Source organism: Diceros bicornis, chromosome 23, assembly GCF_020826845.1.
Source record: "Diceros bicornis minor isolate mBicDic1 chromosome 23, mDicBic1.mat.cur, whole genome shotgun sequence".
Classification (NCBI taxonomy): domain Eukaryota; kingdom Metazoa; phylum Chordata; class Mammalia; order Perissodactyla; family Rhinocerotidae; genus Diceros; species Diceros bicornis.
Genome location: NC_080762.1, coordinates 45,090,046 through 45,111,591, shown reverse-complemented (window position 1 = coordinate 45,111,591; position 21,546 = coordinate 45,090,046). Strand labels below are relative to the sequence as shown.

The window sequence follows — 21,546 nt, the reverse complement described above, 5'->3', positions numbered from 1 at the left end:
TTGGCTTAATAATGATGAAATTTTAAAGCAATAAATAATCATGGAATTGATGATGACATTGTGATTCAGATTTTCTTAATTTGCAAAAAGTTTGAGTTGTTTTTGTGGTAATATTATAGATATGAACTGTGCGTGGTTGATATGTTAATTATTGCCCTTGTAATAGTAAAATAGGGTGTCTTATTGAGTTAGTTGCAAGAATTGTACTGCTTATGAATTGTGGCTTCTGCCACAATTAAGCCTAGACCTCGTCGTATCACAGGAAGAAGGGAGAAGGATACACTTCTTGATCCATCATATTATCAGTAATGCTATTCAAAGGAAATTTATCTAGAACTAAAACAGAAATACATACAATTGAACGGGACTATTTACACTATATATGTATATTTATATGTGCTTCTGTATAGTATACTACATATACTTACGTATAGCGTACATGTTTATAGTACATGTATTTATGTGTTTAACTATATGTTAACTATAAGTTATAACTTATCTTGTATATTTTCTGCTTAATTGGGATGTTTTAGCCCTGATATTACTGTTTGGATTGTCTGCTTAAAGTCATATGTGTTTTGACAAAGTATGCCATTTATATCACTGTAATAAATCTTTCCTACTAAATTTTTTTCTTGAAGTTACGTTCTGGCCACTGTTTATTTTTTATTTTGATTACTACATGTTAAGAAAATATTTGTTTTTGTGCAGTAGAATTACCATACCCACGCCATTTTTTTGTCTGGTCCTACTTTCTTATGTGAGAAGAATCCTAAGTATCAAATATATGGAATATTGTCCTTTGCCAATTTTAGAGGAATTTCTTGAAGAACATCACCGGGTCCTGGAGTCTAGATTAGGCTCTGTTAGCAGAGAAATTACAGATAACAGAGCATGTGCCAGAGAAGAATTGGAAAGCCTCTACCGAAAGATTGTCAGCTACGTGTTACTGCGCTCTGGGCTCGGATCCCCTACAGATATCAAGGTTGTCAGAGAGGCAACAGGTAAAAAATAGACACAATTTCCATTCCATAAGTGCAAATATATGAACATCGTATCTTATAAAATATGAAGTTTCCTTTTTATCTGAAAAAAATATCAGCACAAATAAGAGGTTAAAACTTACCCAGACTCCTTTTAGTATCAAATCTAAAACTCGAGTAGCACCTCTGGAATGTGGATATTGTTAACTTTCTTAGAGCTGTATGTATCTAGGGACGTGTTACTCCTCATTAGAGAAACATTGGCAGTATGATTAAGAGTACCAGGCTGATTGGGTGATGAGGACTGCTGGAAAGGGAGATTTCATACTGGTGAAAGGAATTGAGTCTCGCCTAATGGATGTTGGAAAAGGACACTGTTTTATCCTCAGGAGATACTTGCCGCTTTCATACTTTAGGATAAGGAATAGGCAAGATCTCTAACCTTCCTGTGGATTTCTCTCATAATTATTTTAAAGCATCGAGTTTTCTACTCGGAGCCCTAATTAGAAAGTTTGTTTTAATGCCCATTGCCAAAAAATTACTGATGGGTGCTTAATTATTGAAATTAATTTATTAGTTAATTATAATTATTAATTTATTGAAATTAATTTCAGTAGCCCAGCTTTGGTATATGATAAATTTTGCTGTGTATTCTAGAATCAGGTATCAGAAATGTAAAAAATCCTATAAGTAATCCTGTGAAGACAGGCCTCTTAACTTTCTGCTGAAAGAAACTTGTGATTTAAATTCTACCTTTATTCTACTATTTTGTTGTCCTTTTTATGGTTTGTTTTAGCGGCCCTGCAGAGTGTGTTTCCTCAGGCTGAGCTTGGGACATTTCTAACTCTTTCTAAGAAGGACAAAGAGCGCCAGCTGAAAGAACTCACCATGATTGTCACTGGAATTCGTTTATTTAACCGCGACTGTGGAAAGGGAGGAGGAGGCGTTGATGACTGTAGGTGTATCATTAGGTTAATCCTATAGGTTATGCAGGTTTAAAATTTAACTTGCACAAGAGGAAAATAATACCCAATACACCGCTGGCATTCTTAGATTTAAGGCTAAGCTACAAAGCTTTGACTGTACCTTAGGTACTGTTCATAATGTAGAGTAATTTTTAATTTTGCTGGGGTAAGACTTTAAGTTTTGTGTTCAGTGAAGCTAGTATGGGAGAGTGAACCAGTGAAAGCAGTGAGGGGCTGCCCAGAGGCCAGCCTCCCAGTTCAGTGGGGCTTTGTGTGCTTTACTCCAAGTCAGATAACCAAACGGAGTAAAACTCAGTGATTTAAAACATAAAAATCATCCCAAGAACAGTTGCTGATGCAGTTAATGGAATGAGAGGTCCAAGAGGAGACATCTGCAAATCTGTAAATTCAGGAGCATTTACTCTGCTGTTACATACTTAGTGCATTCCTTATCTATAGTGCGAAAGTACTCATGAAATATTTGATCAAGGGCCTACCAGTAACAGTAACTTCCTTATGAATTGGGTGCGCATATAGGCCCCCTGATAAGGGGTTAGCGTCTTTTACCAGATCACTGATCTGGTACAATACAGTAATTTTTTGCATTTTAAAAACTGTTCTAAAAAGTCAAATTCCCATTCTTCATAAACTGTCCTATCTTGCTAGACTATTCTATTATTTTTCAGTATCCCGATGAGTTTCTTAAGTCATACACCTTTTTTTCTTTTTTACAAATAGAAAAGAAGATATACAGAAGGGGAGAGAGAGTGGCCTTTTTTAGAGGCCCGCGGTCAGCCACATGTGATACCAGAGCCTACCTATTCTTTCAACTCTTCTGTATTTTAGTGGCAAGAGCTGATCTGTTCTAACTGTTGTCATTCTGACAATATCTTTTGTTTGGACAGGTTTTTTTTTATTCTTTCCTTCATGGTGCAGGACCCGTGAAATATGTGCCTTATTATTATTAATTTGGTTGAGAAAAATACCTACCTAATGTTCAAAATATGACCACTTTCTAGGCTCTTTCTTCTTAATTCTTTTTAGATTCCTTCATGTCTTTCTTAATATACCTTTTAAAACAGTGCCAGCTATTCTACGTGAAGCAATCCCAGCCACCACTCAGCATATTGACTCCCAACTTCAGATTGCCCAGGACCAGGCATACCGCTACACGGCCATCCTTGAGAAAGTAAGCAAGAACCCGCTCATGAGTAAGGAACTTCAGCCGTATATGCTAAAAGAAGCACTATATAATGTGCGGCAATACGAGATCTTCCTTCAGATCATTTTGGTGAGTTAATGTCGTAAGATCTGGCCTTTTCCATAGAATACAGCCTCTTTATATATTATGGGGCTAAAACAAAAGGTAGGATGAGGTCACTGATAAAGGAGGTGACCTTAATAACTGCACGGTTTATATTGCATCTGTAGGACCAGGAACTGAAATAGAAATGGGGAAGTTGGATTTCGATTTTAATGAAAATATATTGATTTTATATAGTTGTCTATTCTCGTTGGTGCTCAGTAGCATGATTGTTACCATGCTATAGTTAAGCAGTGGGATGTGTGTGTAGGTAATACTGCACTGTTTGTTTTAATTCAGAGCAAGTGTCTAACGTGTTGTTTGGTGGGTAGTTGGCACTCAAATAATTTTTATGTAATTATTCTTACTGTAAAAATTGGTAGAAAAGATTTTTATTTCTGATGTTTTTAGATATAATGAACAAGCCAAACAATATCCCCAAAGAGTTGGAACATATGGTGAAGTGGTGATTTTAAACTTTTTTTGAGCAGAGAGCACTTTCTTTCAGATGGAAGCTTACTCAGAATCCTAAAAGTATAAAACAGGTATTTAGATGAAAGGATTGGAAGAGCTTCTCACCAAAGAACATCCCCATGCCACCCTAGGGTTCCAGGGAACACAGTTTGTTAACTACATCTTGACAGAAAGCTGTGTTCCCGCTGTTTTTTTTTTGTTTCTTCCTCCCAGCCTTATTGAGATGTAAGTCACAAATAAAGTTGTAAGATGTCTAAAATGTACAACATGATGGTTTGGTATATGTACACATAGTGACAGGATTCCCCCATTGAGTTAACACATCCATCCCATGGATCACTGTTTACTTTACACAGCCTCTACTTTCCAATACCCATAATACTCAGGATCAGTGGAGCTGTCTTTTGTATGAGTGAATACTAATGTCTTAAGGGGTAGAACAGGATGTATTCTGGTCCTCTTTCTTTTTGACTTGTATCTTAATGACTTGATATTACTTTTGGTGTACTTGGTCTGTCTTCTCTTCTTACCTCCACTGCCGAGAGTAGAAAGATAAATATCCAGATGACATGACTTCATTGCAGCAAATGAGGAGTGATCCTCACAACTGACCCACTATGTAATTGCCTTCAGAAGAGAGGGCTCTAAATCAACTCTTCCAAACCAAATCATTCTTTAGGGTCGATGTTCCCCTAAGATTGACTTGTGGCTCTCAGCCTTATGTAACTAGTTAGATACTAAGAGATTTTACAGTCAGTTTATCTTGAAGTGCATACAGGTCCACAGGAATAGAACCTCACATTTACTTTTGTTATCTGTGTTCAGAAGAGATATCATTATATAGTATCTTCTCACAGCTTTTAATTGTGAATTATATTCAACCAACTAACTTACAGTCTGAAATTCTCATTGGAATTCTCACTCTCAGAGCTAGAGGGACAGTGAGTAGAGTGTATAAGTGATGAGTGCGGGCTCTGCAGCCAGACTGCATGGGTTCCAATCCTGACTTTGCCACTTACTAAATCTGTCTTTGAGGAAGTTGCTTAACTTCTGTGTGCCTTGGTTTCCACATCTGTAAAATGGGGTTATTGGTAGTCTCTACTATGTACATAAGGTAGAACAGTGCTTGGCACATAGTAAGAGCTCAATAAATTGATGATGATGGTGATGACGACGCTGCCGCCAGTGATGTTTATTATTGCCATCATCGTTGTTAGGGCTTTAGCACAACAGCTCTGATTTCGTTTCGGTAGGGGCCCAAGCTGAAGAGCTCTTATTTTTCTAGATAATATCTCATTTCCAAGCCCTTTGCTGCTCATATTGAGAAAGTTAACACTCTGATCTTAGGACTCTTCATGACTATTTCATACTAACTTCAGTCAGGGTCTGGATGAGCTCTCGTAATCTTCTGACTCTTGGCTGCTTAATCAGTGTGTCTTTTTGTTGTGTTTTTTAACTATTCAGTCTTCTCCCATCAGTCTACCTTGGTTACAGTTAAGGTTGAGTATTACAGAATGGATATTGGTTTAACCAGTATTATCTCTAGGTTATAAAATATGTTAATTTCTGTTTAGCTGAGACTTTTTCCTATCTATGAGATCTAGGGCTATCTTTTTTAAAGTCACATTATTTGAATTTAGATTCCTAAATCTAATAATCTGTTAATCTATTAAATCTAATTATCTAGTCTATTAATTATATAATTTCTTGAAGTATTGCTTTTAGTTAAAAATTTTTTTCTTTTGCCAATGCTACATTCTGTTTATGCAAACATTTTAAAAATCCACTTATAGCCTAGATAAGATAGTGAATTATTTTATTTTATTTTGTTCAGGACTTTATCGGCTGCAGTGAACAAATTCAGATATTCTGGAAGAGAAAAGGGAGGGGCGATCACAGTCTTGTTGACTGGATTAGCTGAGAAAACAGAATTCCATCCTCTGTGGGCTTCTGAAGAGCAAGGCAGTCACCAAAGACAGAAAGCTGCTTACTGTTATTATGCAAGGAATAGTCAACGCGTAACATTTCCTAAAATGTTTAAGAAAGGCTTTTGTAGACTTTCTTCCCCAAGTGATGTTTGCAGGGCTCATTCACAGAAGAGACAACACAGGACTTCTTGATTTTTCCTGATAATGCAAGTGAAAAATCAGTTAGGTGGAATTTGTGTCTTTTTTTTAGACTTGTCGAAAAACATCCATGAAACAAAATACGAGGAACTTATAAATTAAAAAGGGAGAGGGGGAGGAGAAGCAGAACGCTGGGATCACATGCTTTCCCCAAGTATTTTTTGACTGCTGAAAAGAAATTTTTTTTTAAGTGATAGCAAGCATTCCTAGAGGACTAACTTTATTATTTTTTTTACCAACAATCTCATAAGAAATATCTTTTTAAGTGTCAGGATGCTGTCAAGTTCATGGTAGCAGATACAAGTTTTTCAAAATGTGAATTTTATCATTGGCAACAAAAACTATTGTTTTCGTGGAGTGGCAGACTCATTTCGTTCACTTTAAAGAAAATATCTGCCAAATAGCTAAGACTCAAAAATCATAGTTTGTCAGTTGTTCCTTCAAGTAAAAATGATGTTCTACTGTTGTGGAGGAGAGGCTAGTTCAGTTTGCAATTCAATCATATAAATGTTTTCCTCGAGAGAACTACCCATTTTAATATGTAGTAGAAGTGTTTTATATGTACTTTTCCATTTTATCACACTGAGTATTAAAAAGCTGTGTACTTAAGGATCAAGATTTAATAAAACTAATACCTTTTACTGCATCATCACAGCTACTCTTAAGTGAAACTGCCTTTTTAAAAATTGAGATATAATTGACATATAACATTAATTAGTTTCAGGTGTACAATGTAATGATTTGGTATATGTATATATTGCAAAATGATCACTACAGTAAGTCTAGTTAACATCCTTCACCACACATAGTTACAAATTTTTTTTTCTTGTAATGAGACTTTTAAGATCTACTCTCTTAGCAACTTTCAAATATACAATGTAGTATTGTTAACTATAGTCACCATGCTGTACATTACATCCCAAGGACTTGTCTTATAACTTGAAGTTTGTACATTTTGACCGCCTTCACCTGTTTCACACACCCCCATCCCCTGCCTATTTCAACTACCAATCTGTTCTCTGTATCTATGAGCTCGGTTTTTAAAAACTTTTTTTAGATTCCTTATGTAAGTAAGATCATATGATGTTTGTCTTCTCTCTCTGACTTGTTTCACTTAGCATAATGCCCTCAAGGTGCGTTCATGTTGTCGGAAATGGCAGGATTTCCTTCTTTTTTATGGCTGAATAATATTCCATTATATGTATATACCACATTTTCTTTATCCATTCATCTATTGATGGATACTTAGGTTGTTTCCATGTCTTGGCTATTGTAAATAACGCTGCAATGAACATGGGGGTGCAGATATCTTTTCTCATTAGTGTTTTCATTTCCTTTGGATAAATACCCAGAAGTGGAATTTCTGGGTCATATGGTAGTACCATTTTTAATTTTTTGAGGAACCTCCATACTGTTTTCTATAGTGGCTGCACCAGTTTCCATTCCCACCAACAGTGCACAAGTGTTCCCTTTTCTCCACTTCCTCGCCAAAACTTGTTATTTCTTGTCTTTTTGTGTATGTGTGTGAGGAAGATTAGCCCTGAGCTAACATCTGTTGCCAATCCTCCTCTTTTTGCTGAGGAAGATTGGCCCTGGGCTAACATCCGTGCCCATCTTCCTCTACTTTATATGTGGGACACTTGCCACAGCATGGCTTGATAAGCGGTGCGTAGGTCTGTGCCTGGGATCCGAACCTGCGAACCCCGGGCCACTGAAGTGGAGCACGAGAACTTAACCACTATGCCACCAGGCCGACCCCTCTTGTCTTTTTGATATTAGCCGTTCTCACAGGTGTGAAGTGATATCTCATTATGGTTTTGCTTTGCATTTCCCTGATGATTAGTGATGTTGAGCACTTTTTCATGTACCTCTTGGCTATCTGTTTGTCTTCTTTGGAAAAATATCTATTCAGATCCTCTGTCCACTTTTAGATTGTTTGTGTTTTTTTGCCATTGAATTGTATGGGTTCTTTATATATTTTGGACATTAACCCCTTATCAAATACTATATGATTTGCAAATATTTTCTTCCGTTCAGTAGGTTGCCTTTTTATTTTGTTGAATGTTTCCTTTGCTGTGCAGAAGCTTTCTAGTTTAATGTAATCTCATTTGTTTATTTTTGCTTTTGTTGCCTTTGCTTTTGGTGTCAAATCGAAAAAATCATCACCAAGACTGATGTCAAGGAGGTGACTGCCTAGTTTTCTTCTAGGAGTTTTATGGTTTCAGGTCTTATGTTCAAGTCTTTAATCCATTTTGAGTTGATTTTTGTGTATGGTGTAAGATAGTGATCCAGTTTCATTCTTTTACATGTGGCTGTCCAGTTTTTTCCAACACCATTTATTGAAGAGACTGTCCTTTTCCCCATTATATATTCTTTACTCCTTTGTCATAAATTAATTGACCTTATATGTGTGGGTTTATTTCTGGGCTCTCTATTCTATTTCATTGGTCTATGTGTCTGTTTTTATGCCAATACCATACTGTTTTGATTACTGTAGCTTTGTAATATCATTTGAAAACAGGAAGTGTGAAGTCATCAGCTTTGTTCTTCTTTCTCAGGATTGCTTTGGCTTTTCTGGGTCTTTTGTAGTTCCATACAAATTTTAGGATTGTTTGTTCTATTTTTTTGAAAAATGCCATTGCAGTTTTGATAGGGGTTGCACTGAATCCAGATTGCTTTGCCTAGTATGGACTTTTTAACAATATTAATTCTTCCAACCCGTGAGCAGGGCATATCTTGCCATTCGTTTGTGAGGACTAACTTTACAACTTAAATTCTACATAGTTGTAAACAAGTTCTTTTTGATAAAGTGTAAACAGAGTGATTACTCTAGGACATTATCAGAAAAAAATCAAGAAGTTCTGCATGCCTATCTGTGAATGGCCCCTGCAAACATAGCTTGGGGGAAGAGGTCTAGAGTATCTTCAGTTATAGGTTTTAATAAGTGTTATGTGTTGAATGTAACTTTTACTTTGGAGAACATATGCAGATTTATTTCTGTTTCTTGCTGTTGCACAAATCTAAAAAGACTGCATTTTCATATTTGATTCCTAAAATAAAACTAACAAGAGGGAAAAATAGTCTGTGGGTAGACAAGAGACCTACTAGATAGGATAGATAATATTGTATGGAAGAGTAAAGCAAGAGGAGGGAAGATGCTTAAAGAGTAGAATGGGTAAGATTAAAACAGGATGCACATTGAATAAAAAATTTTTTAATTGAAATACAGTAATAATATTTTCTATTTCTTATAAATTAATTATTTTTGTCATTTAAAAGTAGTCTAGTAAAGCACACAGATATCTGAGAACTCAAATGCACTTTTTTTCTCTTCAAATAAATGTCACTCTTTTATACTGTACCAATAAACCTATACCACTGCCATTTCTGGCCACATCTTAGGCAGTGCATATAGTAGGTAAGAGCAGGGCTCTGGGCTCAGATGGTCTGGGGTAGAACCATTCTACCCCTTATTAGCTGTATATCCTTGGGCAATTTACTTACCTTCTATACCTTGGTTTTCTTATTTGTACTTATCCCTTTTTATACTTGTATTTCATATGGTGCTTAGCACATAGAATAAATATTAGTAATTATTTCAGATTTGGCATTTAGCACTTTACTTTCAGATTACTATTGTTGTATCAGAAATATGCTTTTTCCAATGCTTTGTTTTTAAGATTTTCTTCATTTTTTTGTTGATATAATAGTTTGTAACATAGCGAAATTTTAGTCGTACATTAGATTTTCTTCATTTTTGAATGTAATTTTTAAAAATCTTGGTATCAAAATAGTTTTCAAAGGAACACTTCATTAATTTTATCATTGAGGAATGGGAAAATAACAGCTATACAAAGCTGTGTCATAGGATCCGCTTCTTGGGAATGCAGTTATACTGGATATCAAAGAATACCTGTAAACATTTGAGAAAAATTATAGCCATTGTATTTCAAAAGATTCATCCATCCAACAAATACTCCGAGCACCATCCATATGTCAGTACTGTTCTTGGTGCTGGGGATACCATGCAGAGCAGAATCTCTGCTCTCACTGAGCTGACCTTAAGGGGATGAGGGGGGGCAGGTAGAGTTACAACACATATGATTTTTGTAGTGAAATTATAAAAATATTAATGCAAATTATGTTATCTTCACAGTCGGATATAATTACTTGTGCTCAAGAAGTGGAAGTAATGGTAAAGCAGTTAGGAGCCCAGCTGGAACAATTAAAAATGACTGTGAAATCAAAGACGGCTGTCCCAACATCACAAGTCTTTGTACGTATTTGTCAACTTTGACCTTTTTTAAGGGAGAGTATACTTTTGAGTTCTATAAAATGGAATAGGAAGTAATTAGAATTATTTATTAATTAATTATTACTAAAAATGTAGTATTAGTTTTATACAAGTTGATCCTGTTCTTTATGCTTATTTTATAGTAATAGTATGCTATAAGTTGGATGAGAGGATTCCTTTGGTAAGCGATTGCTACTAAAATGTTGGCTATTGGCAGCAAAAATAATCCATAGTGCAGTGTTGAAAATGTGTTCACAGTAGCCAGTTAGAAATTACCTCCAGCAAAAAGGTGATATAACTTGTGACCTTTCTGCAAAGATAGATAATAATCACTTTGTTTACCAGGCCTATACTAATACTGACTTTCTAATTATCTGCACCACTTTATGGGCAAATCTGGTAGCCCCGAAGAAGTATAAGATGCACATGCAGTATTTTATAGGGCATTTTGAGGCTCTGATAATTTTCTGTAACCATTCCAAATATTTCGTTTTAAAAACCGAGAAACAAAAGGCTAAGTTGTTTCATTTATAAGTAGGGCCTGATTAATTTTTTTTGTTTGTTCTATAAGTCAGTCACCTTTAATATGAATAAAAAACATTTATCTCACTGACCAAAAGTCTTTAACCTGCAGCTCACAAGACATGCCCCAAGATATGTCTCTACACTTTCCAGATTCTTTTGAATCAAGATTGAGCCAAGCAAATCTAATTATAATGAGTCATATTTAGCTTTTTTTAAAAATGAAGGTATTTTCTCCTTGACCTTTTGAGGTGGAGCATCCATAAATCTTTCACTTTAGGTGATCAAGTGTGTTTGGCTTTTTTGAGTAAATTAACTTTATGACAATCATACCAAAATAAAATGCTTTGTTTCAGATACAAGTTTATTTTCTCATAATTTATGAGTCCAATTTCTATCTGGATTCTATTGTCTAACTTCATGAGACTTGCACTTGTCTTAAGGAAGAATTAATTTCTTTACAAATGAAAAGTTGTATTTATTTTTAAGAGTACAATGACTTATAGTTTTATTAAAGTTACAGTTTGAACTTTTTTTTTCTCTTCCTCAGCCCATCTTCATTGCACTTTCCAATCTGTGGACCAGCTTTCAGGATGAAACTGTTTTGATTAGTGTCCTCAGTAATTTAACTACTCACCTTGAGCCATTTCTGGGTGCTCATGAGCTACTCCTTCCTGAGAAAGTACTGCAAGATCTTCTTGATGGTGTGACTGTGAAAACTGATGTGTGTAGAATGAAAGAACATATGGGTAACAGAAATCATCCACTATTTCTTCTTCCTTTTAAAATTACATTTAGAATAAAGTCACTCTTTTGTTTTAATGTTTTCATGTTATATCTTTCTGATAAAGTATTGAACGTCTTTTTTGATTATGAGTACTAATGTTCATTATAGAAAATGTTGGAAACAGAAAATATATAAACTGAATATTTTCCTATCCAGCAATAACCATTTTTAATGTTATTGTTAGTGTTTTGGTTAACAATGATTTTCTGTGGTTTTGTGTTTCTGTTACAGTCTTAATGATTTTATTATTGACTTTTAGTAAAAAGGGTATTAATCCTTGCTATGTTTTTTGCAAATAAATAAAGCTCCATTTCTTTGAAATTATATTTGCCATGTATCTACCTCAGACTGAGGTTGAAATTTATAAATAAATAAATTTTATGCCTGTAAAATTGAGCTTATTTTAGGCTCTTTAAGAGATGCATTGATTCTTATAGAAAGGCTGTCTTTATCAATAACCTTCTTTTTACTTTTTTGGTCTTTTCGGTTTTAAAGAACTTAAAATTCATGAGAAATGCCAAAATAGAGTCTGGGTCTTGAGTTGTTGCCTAAAAAACAAAGTTTTTCCAGAAAATGAAATTAGATAGTTTACTCTCTAAATTTCCTTTTCAAATTTGATTTTTATAAAAGTGGAAAATAAAAATGTAGCTTTAATTTCCATTCTTAGACTAGTAGCATACATAAAATCTGAAACAAATCAAAGAGACTCAAAAACATCCTTCCAGTTAAAGTTTTTCCTACTCATTTTATTTTATTAAAACAGTATATCTAAGTAGATAGTAAACTCAACCATATCGGCAAGACAGCTTACTTGCACCCAATTTAGACGTGTCATTTCCCACCATACGTCAAAATTTTTTATTCACTAGAACACTGTTTATCAAGTTACTGCTCCAGTGAATTGGGAGACCCAATGTTCTTTTGAAATAATTTAATTTATACTTGCCACATCTCATCACTGTTTGGGGCTTTCAGGCGTATCAGTTAAAAAGAAGGAAGGTTTATTTTCTCCAAATTATGCATTTACTTCTAGTTGTGGCCACAAAGTCATTGTGTATCTGCTTTTTGGATATAGAGCCAGGCAAAGAAATGTAGGTAGGATTGCAAAAACTGAGAACCTCAGGGATCAATGTTTTATAAATACATGTTTTATTTGTGTAAAAAAATTTAGTCAATTTGATCATCAAATGTAAATAGGTAAACGAACCAACACTTCTAAGAATTTTTTTAAAGTGTAAAGCACAAAAATTGTACATATTGTTATCAAAATTAGGTTACTAAGAGATATTTCCGTGACTCTTTCTGCTCAGAACATTCTCAACTGTTTCAAGAAGCAATAGTGTTAGTATATAAGCAACATATTCAAAGTATTTTGCCACCTAGTATAAAGAGCTACACCATCTTGAATGAAGTTGATCTGTATTTATTTTAGTTATATAACAGCCAGTCTCTTCTGCTTATTTCCTTGGGTTGTTTACTCGTCTCATTGAATAAAGTTTGTCTTGTTCTCCTCTTTCATTTCAGAAGATAGAGTACATCCGGCGGATTTCAGAAAAGTAGAATGGCTTTTCCCAGAAACAACAGCAAATTTTGATAAGTTGTTAATTCAATATCGGAGATTTTGTGCTTACACATTTGCTACAACAGATGGTCTTCTCCTTCCAGGTATAGGATTGGAAATAATATTACCCCCCCTTCCCCAATTTTTTCTTTAAATAAAGTGCTGTCATTGTCACTTACTTATTCATTTTTTACAACTTTATGGGATCTGATGGTGAACAAAGAAAGGAGCTACAAAGATGATCCAGACAAAGTCTTCATGTTTGAAGTGCTCACAGTATAATCTGGTAGACTGACATAAACAAGAAATTATAGCACAAGTGATAAGCGATGGAATGTGTGTATAATGAAATATGGATGGTACAATTCATAAAAGAAGGATGACTCATATGCCCAGTGAAGGATTCCAGAAATGTTACATGGCATTACTAAAATATATCATCTTCCAAAGTAATTACTTGAAAGAGCAACACTAATTTGACTGATATTTTTATTAAAAAATATTCTTTGTCACTTTATGGTTACATTCCATGAACATAGATCAGGGTTTCTGTGTAAGTCAGATACCTCTAAGGAAATGGCCAATATTTTATCAAGTACAATTTTTCTATGATGCATATATTACTAGAGTGTCTCCAAAACAAAAAGTAAATCAGAAATTGAGATGAAGGTAGCATGGGAGGTAGCATGATGTGGTTGAAAAAGCTTTGGGCTAAGATTCAGGAGAGCCTTGTTTCCAGTCCCAGTTGTACCTGGGAACTGAGTGAACTTAGTAACCTTCAGCAAATCTCATGCCTTCTGTGGACCTCAGTTTCCGTGTCAGGAAAAGGAGAAGGACCAACCAGGAGGTCTGTTTGGTCCCTTCCAGCTTCCTCTAACTATGATTCTAAGAAAAAGAGAGAAATAGAAAAGTAGAAGGGCTTGTGGGGCTATGGGTTTCAGAATCTTCTCTGAATAAGCTCGTCCTGACTACTTTTATTTCTGTTTCCTACATTATTTCCACTTACTACATCATTTTCTGGGCAGCAGCAACCTGGACTACCTCAGAGAAATTCTGTAGGACTTCCCTCCTTCCACGTGGGACAGCAGACCACATGGCTTAAATCCCATGGTGATACTGTGCCTTACCAGTCAGGGTCCTTTCCAGATGACTTCCCTGACCATATTGCCTGTCACTCTTTCCCCTGCTCACTACTCCAGCCCTGCTGGCCTTCTTGCTGTTCTTGAACATTCCAAGCCCATTTTCACCTCAGAGCTTTTTCGCTTGCTCTTCCCTTCCCTTGGGAAGTTCTGTCCCCTAGACAGCTACATACCCTGCTCCCTCGTGTTATTCAGCCTTCCCTGGTCAATGAATTTAAATATCAGCCTCACCCTTCTTCCTTTTACTGTGTGTTTAACCTACTTTATTTTTAATATTTTTTCTGGAGCACTGATCGCTTTCTGGCCTGTGGTATATTTGTTGATTTGTTGAGAGCAGGGACTTTGTTTTCTTCTATATCCTCAGTGCCAAGAAGAGAGTCAATAAATATTTGTTGAATAAATAAATAAGACAGTATTACTATTTCCTATATAATTCCCACAAACTACGTATATATTTAATAATCCATATTTTATGTAGTATCTTTTCACAGTGGAAAATACTTTCTAACGTGCAAATATGCATTTTGGAAAAGACGTCCCAGTTTTGTAGTTCCTACAGAATTATTTTTAAAACAATGCTTATGGTAGTTGGTTTAGTTCAAAGAGATTTGAAAAACCAGCCTGATAACTAAGTGGTTTCTCATAAAAGATTTGTAAACACCTTTTTTTTTGTATTTGTAAACATCTGGATAGTGAAATATTTTTATATAAAATCATACTTTAAAATTTAAAAATATATAAAATTAATTTAATATGAATTTCACATAAAATATAATTTAAGAAAATATATAATTTAAAATTGTTAATTGTAACATTTTAGCCAAATTTAAAAAGTGATATGTTAAAAATGGAGTATATATAGGGAATGGTTCTATGGATGTATTACAAACATAGACTCACTTAATATTTCATATCTAATTCAATTCCTTTTCTTAATTTTCAGGAAATCCAGCAATTGGAATTTTGAAATATAAAGAAAAGTATTACACTTTCAATTCCAGAGATGCTGCATATTCATTTGCAGAAAATCCTGAAAATTATATTGATTTAATTAGAGAAAAAGCCAAAAAAAATGCAGAATTAATTCAGCTACTGGAACTTCATCAACAGTTGGAAACCCTCATTCCGTATTCTCAGGTAAGCAGGGTTGGGATTTTAAGAATTTATGACATTTAAAAGATAGTTAATTAGGGGCCAAACAAGTGGCATAGCAGTTAAGTTTGCATGCTCCGCTTCGGCAGCCCAGGGTTCACAGGTTCAGATCCTGGGCACGGACCTGCATACCGCTTATCAAGCCATGCTGTGGCAGCATCCCATATAAAGGAGAGAAAGATGGGCACAGATGTTAGCCCAGGGCCAATCTTTCTCAGCAAAAAAGAGGAGGATAGGCGACAGATGTTAGCTCTGGGCTAATCTTCCTCAAAACACAAAAAGTATAGTTAATTAAAATTGTATTTTGTTGTAGAATGGTTCCCAAGTCCAGGCAGAGACAGGGTCAGAGGAGGCCTTTTGAGGTTATCTGAAAGGGATTCACATCTGAAGATGGAAACTAATGAAATCCACAAAGAATAATGAAAACAAGATAAGGAGTCAAATTGATGAATTAGGCTGGAAAAATCTGAAAGAGAAAGACTACATTTAGATAAATAATTGAAACTCCAGTATTTTCCTTATCTAAAATTGAAGGCACTTAGCACAGATAACATAGGTGATAACTTATACTCAGAGTTGTAAAATAATTTAACAAGTTTAAATTGCAATAGTCTGCAAGGCCTCAGAATGGATCTGAAGGTGTGCCTATTCATTAATTCATTGAGCAGATATTTACAGAACCACTTCCTGTGTGCCAGGCACCATTCTTGGCATGGAGGATTTAGCAGTGAACAAAATAGATAAAAATCCCTGCTTGCATGGGGCTCACATTCTACTGCTGTATATCCTTTTTGTTTTCTTCCTCTTTGTCTCTCATTTTTATTGTTCACCTTTTAATTGCTCTTTCTGTCTCTTCTCTCTCTTGTTCAGTTCCTCTCTTTCAAACTCACTAAAATAAAACCCTGAAATACATGGTTTAAATGTTTGTGTTTTGTTACTTTTTTCAACATTTTGACCATGAAGCAGGTGGGTTTGAGTATGACTGACCAGGTCGGCAGGGATCCAAGCAGTGACTGGTAAGAGGACGGTCTGTCTGGTGACAGTGAGGCACAGAGGGTAGTCTGAACACTTGGGCAAGAAGACTGGGATCAAGTGAAGGACAGAGTGGTTGGAGGGGACAGCTGGGGCAGTCAGCACCCTGGACAGCTCAGCCAGTGCTCTTGTTCTGACATGGTGCCACCCGTCTGCTGATGTCACGCTCTAGCTGCCCTGTTGGATGAGGCAATTCTCCAGAGCGTTCTAGGTTCCTCCTGTTGTGGAGAGAGATTGGTCTGTTTAGTATGTGGGCCAATGGTAGGCCTACAACTTCTGGCTCAACTGACAGGTTACTGTCAAAATGGTTGGACCAATTTAACTCCAGTCCTTGAGACTTGTCACTTACTCATAATCCTGCTAGCACTTGCTGTTCCCTGGGTTTATAATTTTTGTCAATGTGATGAATTTAAAATGGAATCTCATGATTGTTTTGGTGTACATTTTTCTGATAGTGAAGTTCAGCATGTCTTCTTACATTTATTGCTCATTCAAGTTTACCTTTCGATACATTGGCTGCTCATAACTTTTGCCAGTTTTGTTTCCTGAGCTACTCTTTCTGTCTTTAACTTGTTGATTGGCAGGAGTTCCTTATCAATTTATGAGTATTAATCCTTTATCAATTATAAAATGTGCAAATGTCTTTTCCCAGTCTGTCACCTCTCTCTCAGCTTTGTCAGTTGAATCCTTCATTGAAGACATATCTTTAATTTAAGTAGTCGTAGCTATTAATTTTTCCCTTTAAAGATTAGGAAGTTTTGTTTTAGAAATCCTTCACTGTCTTAAGGTTGTTCATTTACATTTTCTTTTGTTTTAATTTATTATTCACATTTAGGTCATTAGTCCACTGGAGATAACAAAGAGTTCTAATTTTATTTTTCTTCATGTAGTGAGTCAGTTTTCCTAACATCATTTACTAATAATGTATGATTTTTCTACTAAATATGATGCCACCTCCATTGTATTAACAGTTCTCATATGAAATGGGTTTGTTTCTAAGCTGTTGATTCTGTTCTACTGGCCTATTTGTCTGTCTCTGCGCTGACACCATACTGTTTTTTTGTTTTGTTTGGTCTTTTTTTTTTTTTGGTGAGGAAGATTGGCCCTGAGCTAACGTCTGTTGCGAATCTTCCTCTTTTTGCTGAGGAAGATTGGCCCTGAGATAACATCCATGCCCATCCTCTTCTATTTTGTACATGGGATGCTGCCACAGCATGGCTTGATGAGTGGTGCGTACATCCGCACCCAGGATCTGAACCTGTGAACCCTCGCCTGCTGAAATGGAAGGCGCGAACTTGACCACTACGCCACCAGGCCAGCCCCGACACCATACTGTTTTAATACTATTGCTTTGTAATATATTATATTATCTGATAGGGCAAGCCCTTCCCTTTGCTTTTTATTTTTTCAAAATTGTCTTAGATATTCATGTATGAATCTTTATGTGTCCATGTAAATTTCTTAATAACTTTGCCAAATTCCCCAAAAAATCTTCCTAAGACTTTAGCTGGATGCATTAAAATAATAAAATAATTTGTGGGGTAATTTAAATGTTTATTATATTGGGTTGTCCCATCCATAAAAAGTACCAATTGCTTAGTTTTTTTTTTTTTTTTACCATTAGTAGTTTCATTAATTATGCCTTAATAAAACTTAATAGTTTTAGTTATATTTTATATTCTGCTTACTTCTAAAGCAGTATGTGAGATGGCTTTTTTTTTTTTTTTTTTTTTTTGTGAGGAGATCAGCCCCGAGCTAAGATCTGCCAATCCTCTTCTTTTTTCTGAGGAAGACTGGCCCTGGGCTAACATCCATGCCCATCTTTCTCTACTTTATATGGGACGCTGCCACAGCACGGCTTGACAAGCAGTGCGTCAGTGCACACCCAGGGTCCGAACCAGCGAACCCCCGGCCGCCGCAGCGGAGCGCGCACACGTAACTGCTTGCGCCACCGGGCCAGCCCCAAGATGGCTTTTTTAAAAAAGCACTTATATATCAGTTCTGATAAAATAAAACTAAAAGGCTGAAAAGAAAAAACTAAATGGGGGAAGTATGTCCCACTCATTTTAAATAAATAAATGTAACTTTTAATTGTAAAATATTTATACAAGCCAAAGGGTATATAAGATGTGTCACTGTATAAAAATAACAAAAAACAAACACCCATGTGTCTATCTCTTATAACAAGAAAATTATCTCTTAACTCTCCCTCTGGACCCTTTTCCAATCTCACTCTTTTCTCTTCCCCACAGCAGTAACTACTTTATGAATTTGTTGTTATTCATTCCTTGTCTTTTTAGTTTTTGCCATTCATGTATGTATTCCTGAACAATATGTTTCTGTGAAATGACTATATCTTTTGCCAAATTTTCTATTGGATTATATGTCTTTTTCTTATTGATTTGTAGGAGGTGTTTTTTCAAAAACACACTTTTGATATTAATTCTTTGTCAGATATATATTTTACAGATATGTTCCCCCAGTTTGTGGCTTATCTTTTCATTCTTTTTGTGGTGTCTTGACAGACAAAAGTTTTTCATTTTAATGTGTCACATCATTCTTTTTCTTCATGTCTTGAACTTTTATGTCTTGTTTAAGAAATCCTCATGTATCCTTAGATCATAAAAATATTCTCCTATGTTGTTTTTTTAAAAATATGGATTTGCCTTTCACACTCGAGTCTTTAATCCACTTGGATTTGATTTTTGTGTCTGGTGGGAGTGAAGATCCAATTTTAATTTTTTCCCATTTGAGTAGTGAATTGTCCCAGACCATTTGTTCAATAGTCTCTCCTTTCCCTACTGAGCTACAGTGTCTTATATGCATGGGCTTATTTTCCAGGCTCTCTATTCTGTTAAATTATTCAATTTTTACAAAATTCCTGTACCTTTATCTTATAAAGCTATAGTAAGATAAATAAGTCTTTATAAAGCTGTGGTAAGATAAATAAGATAAATAAGCTTTATAGTAAGTCTTGCTATCTGGTAGAGTAAGTTCTCCCACCCTTCTCTAAAGAATCTTGACTATACTTGACTCTCTACTTTCCACATAAATTTGAGAATTACGTTGTCAAATTCCATAAAAAATCTTGAAGGGATTATGAATTTGCATGTCTATAGGCAAGAATTGTTTGGCTTTGCTACCACTTATTTATAGAGCTGTAACAGAGTTCAAAGACAATGAGGCCGGCCCGTGGCTCAGCGGTTAAGAGCGCGCTCCACTACTGGCGGCCCGGCTTCGGATCCCGGGCGCGCACCGACGCACCGCTTCTCCGGCCACGCTGAGGCTGCGTCCCACATACAGCAACTAGAAGGATGTGCGACTATGACATACAACTATCTACTGGGGCTTTGGGGGGTAAAAAAAAAAAAGGAGGAGGGTTGGCAATAGATGTCGGCTCAGAGCCAGTCTCCCTCAGCAAAAAGAGGAGGATTAGCACAGATGTTAGCTCAGGGCTGATCTTCCTCACAAAAAAAAAAAAAAAAGACAATGAAAGGCTAAAATCAGATAAGCAGAAAGGTGTCTAGACAATGCATAGTTTTCCATTAAAGAACAATTTTCCCCTACATATCTGGTCTTTTTTTTTTTTTTTTGAAGCCTTATACCCTTTATTCAGTTTCCAACAATAGAAACATCACAAACAGAATATTGATACAATCAAGATATAGAACATTTCCATCACCACAAAGATCCCTCATGTTGCCCCTTTATAGCCACACCCATTTCTCTCCCACCCCACCCTCTCCCCTGGCAACTACTAATCTGTTCTCCATTTCTAGAATTTTGTCATTTCTAGAATGTTATATAAATGGAATCATGCAGTACGTAACCTTTTGAGATTGGCTTTTTGAACTCAGCGTAATTCTGAGTGTATCAATAGTTTGTTGCTTTTTACTGCTTAGTAGTATTTCATAGTATGAATGTACCACAACATATCTGGTCTTGTTTTTCCCTTTCTTTCTGTGTATTTAATCCTCAGCTGTTCTTCAGCGACCTTCAATACCTATGGAAGCCAGTTTTCTCCCTCCACATTTCAATGCTATAGTCCTTATAATTATTTACTTGCCATTTACATGTATTGTATAATATTGTTAATTATCTTTTCAGCATGTTTTTATCTAGCCAACTATATCATGAGATCATTCTGAAGGCAACAGTGATGTCTTATGTTAAATGGTAGGCACTCACTGATTATCTATTGCTTGATTTGGGGGAAGAAGTTAATCTCTTCTCCCTTCTCTTTACTATGACCCCGAGTTCCTTAAACCTCTACCACCCCCTCCAGCAAATTCATATCCAGCATAATTATATCTTGTTTAGCATGGAATTACTGAATACTTAATATTTGAATAGTGCGGCTTCTGGGTGACCCAGCAGAAAGTCAACATATTAAACTAAAACAAAATCACTTTGGATAATAATTTGCTGTGTATGCATAGTTTGAGTTTAAGATGTATCCTAAAGATGTTCCAATACTTTAAACAAATGTGACTTATACCTGATATTTAATAGCTATTTTAAACTTCAATCTATTTCCAACAAAGTATTCACTTGTGCTACCAATTGTGAAAATCGGAGAGGGGCATTTGACTTGGGCATGAGTGATGTTAGATTTTCCCCTTTCAAAATACACTTCCTACACTAAGTTCACAAAATCAGGCACAAAGCTATAATGCCCAGGAAAATAGTTAGATTTAGCTCGCTAACTATGAGCTTATTTTCTCTGCTGGTATTTATAGGTGTATTCCGTGTTCAAAAATTCTTGTTTTTCTAATCTTTTGTCAGTTTTAGCTAAATATTTTAGTTATCTGTAAATAATTTTTATTTTTTACAAATATTAATTACAAAACTCCATTTCTTTAGATGAAAGATGTTGACAAACATTATATAAAACCAATTACAAAGTGTGAAAGTGGCACACAGACGGATACACACATATTGCCACCAACAATTGTGAGATCATATGAGTGGAATGAATGGGAATTAAGAAGAAAAGCTATAAAATTGGTTTGTAACAGTATTTTCTAAAATTATTTATAGGTTTGGAAATTTTAATGTGTTGTTACTCATAGAGTTGGTAAGTTAAATTATTTATATAAAATAATGAATTGTACAGAGTTCTTTGCTAACATATAAATAATTCGTATAATTTATAATTTGCCAGCTTTACATTGTAAGATTGTCTTCTAATTTTAAGCATATGTAGAA

At 35.3% G+C, this 21,546-nt stretch overlaps 1 protein-coding gene across 1 annotated transcript in view; it reads left to right on the top strand.

The window, feature by feature from the left end:
• CFAP206 (cilia and flagella associated protein 206) overlaps positions 1–21,546 on the top strand; it is a 31,826-nt gene that overhangs the window by 5,936 nt on the left and 4,344 nt on the right. The window contains exons 5-12 of the mRNA XM_058566659.1: positions 816–1,004; positions 1,780–1,938; positions 3,031–3,239; positions 10,008–10,127; positions 11,218–11,416; positions 12,979–13,119; positions 15,098–15,291; positions 21,202–21,345. Of these exons, the coding sequence (XP_058422642.1) occupies positions 816–1,004; positions 1,780–1,938; positions 3,031–3,239; positions 10,008–10,127; positions 11,218–11,416; positions 12,979–13,119; positions 15,098–15,291; positions 21,202–21,345 (1,355 nt within the window). The remainder of the gene's footprint in view (positions 1–815; positions 1,005–1,779; positions 1,939–3,030; positions 3,240–10,007; positions 10,128–11,217; positions 11,417–12,978; positions 13,120–15,097; positions 15,292–21,201; positions 21,346–21,546) is intronic.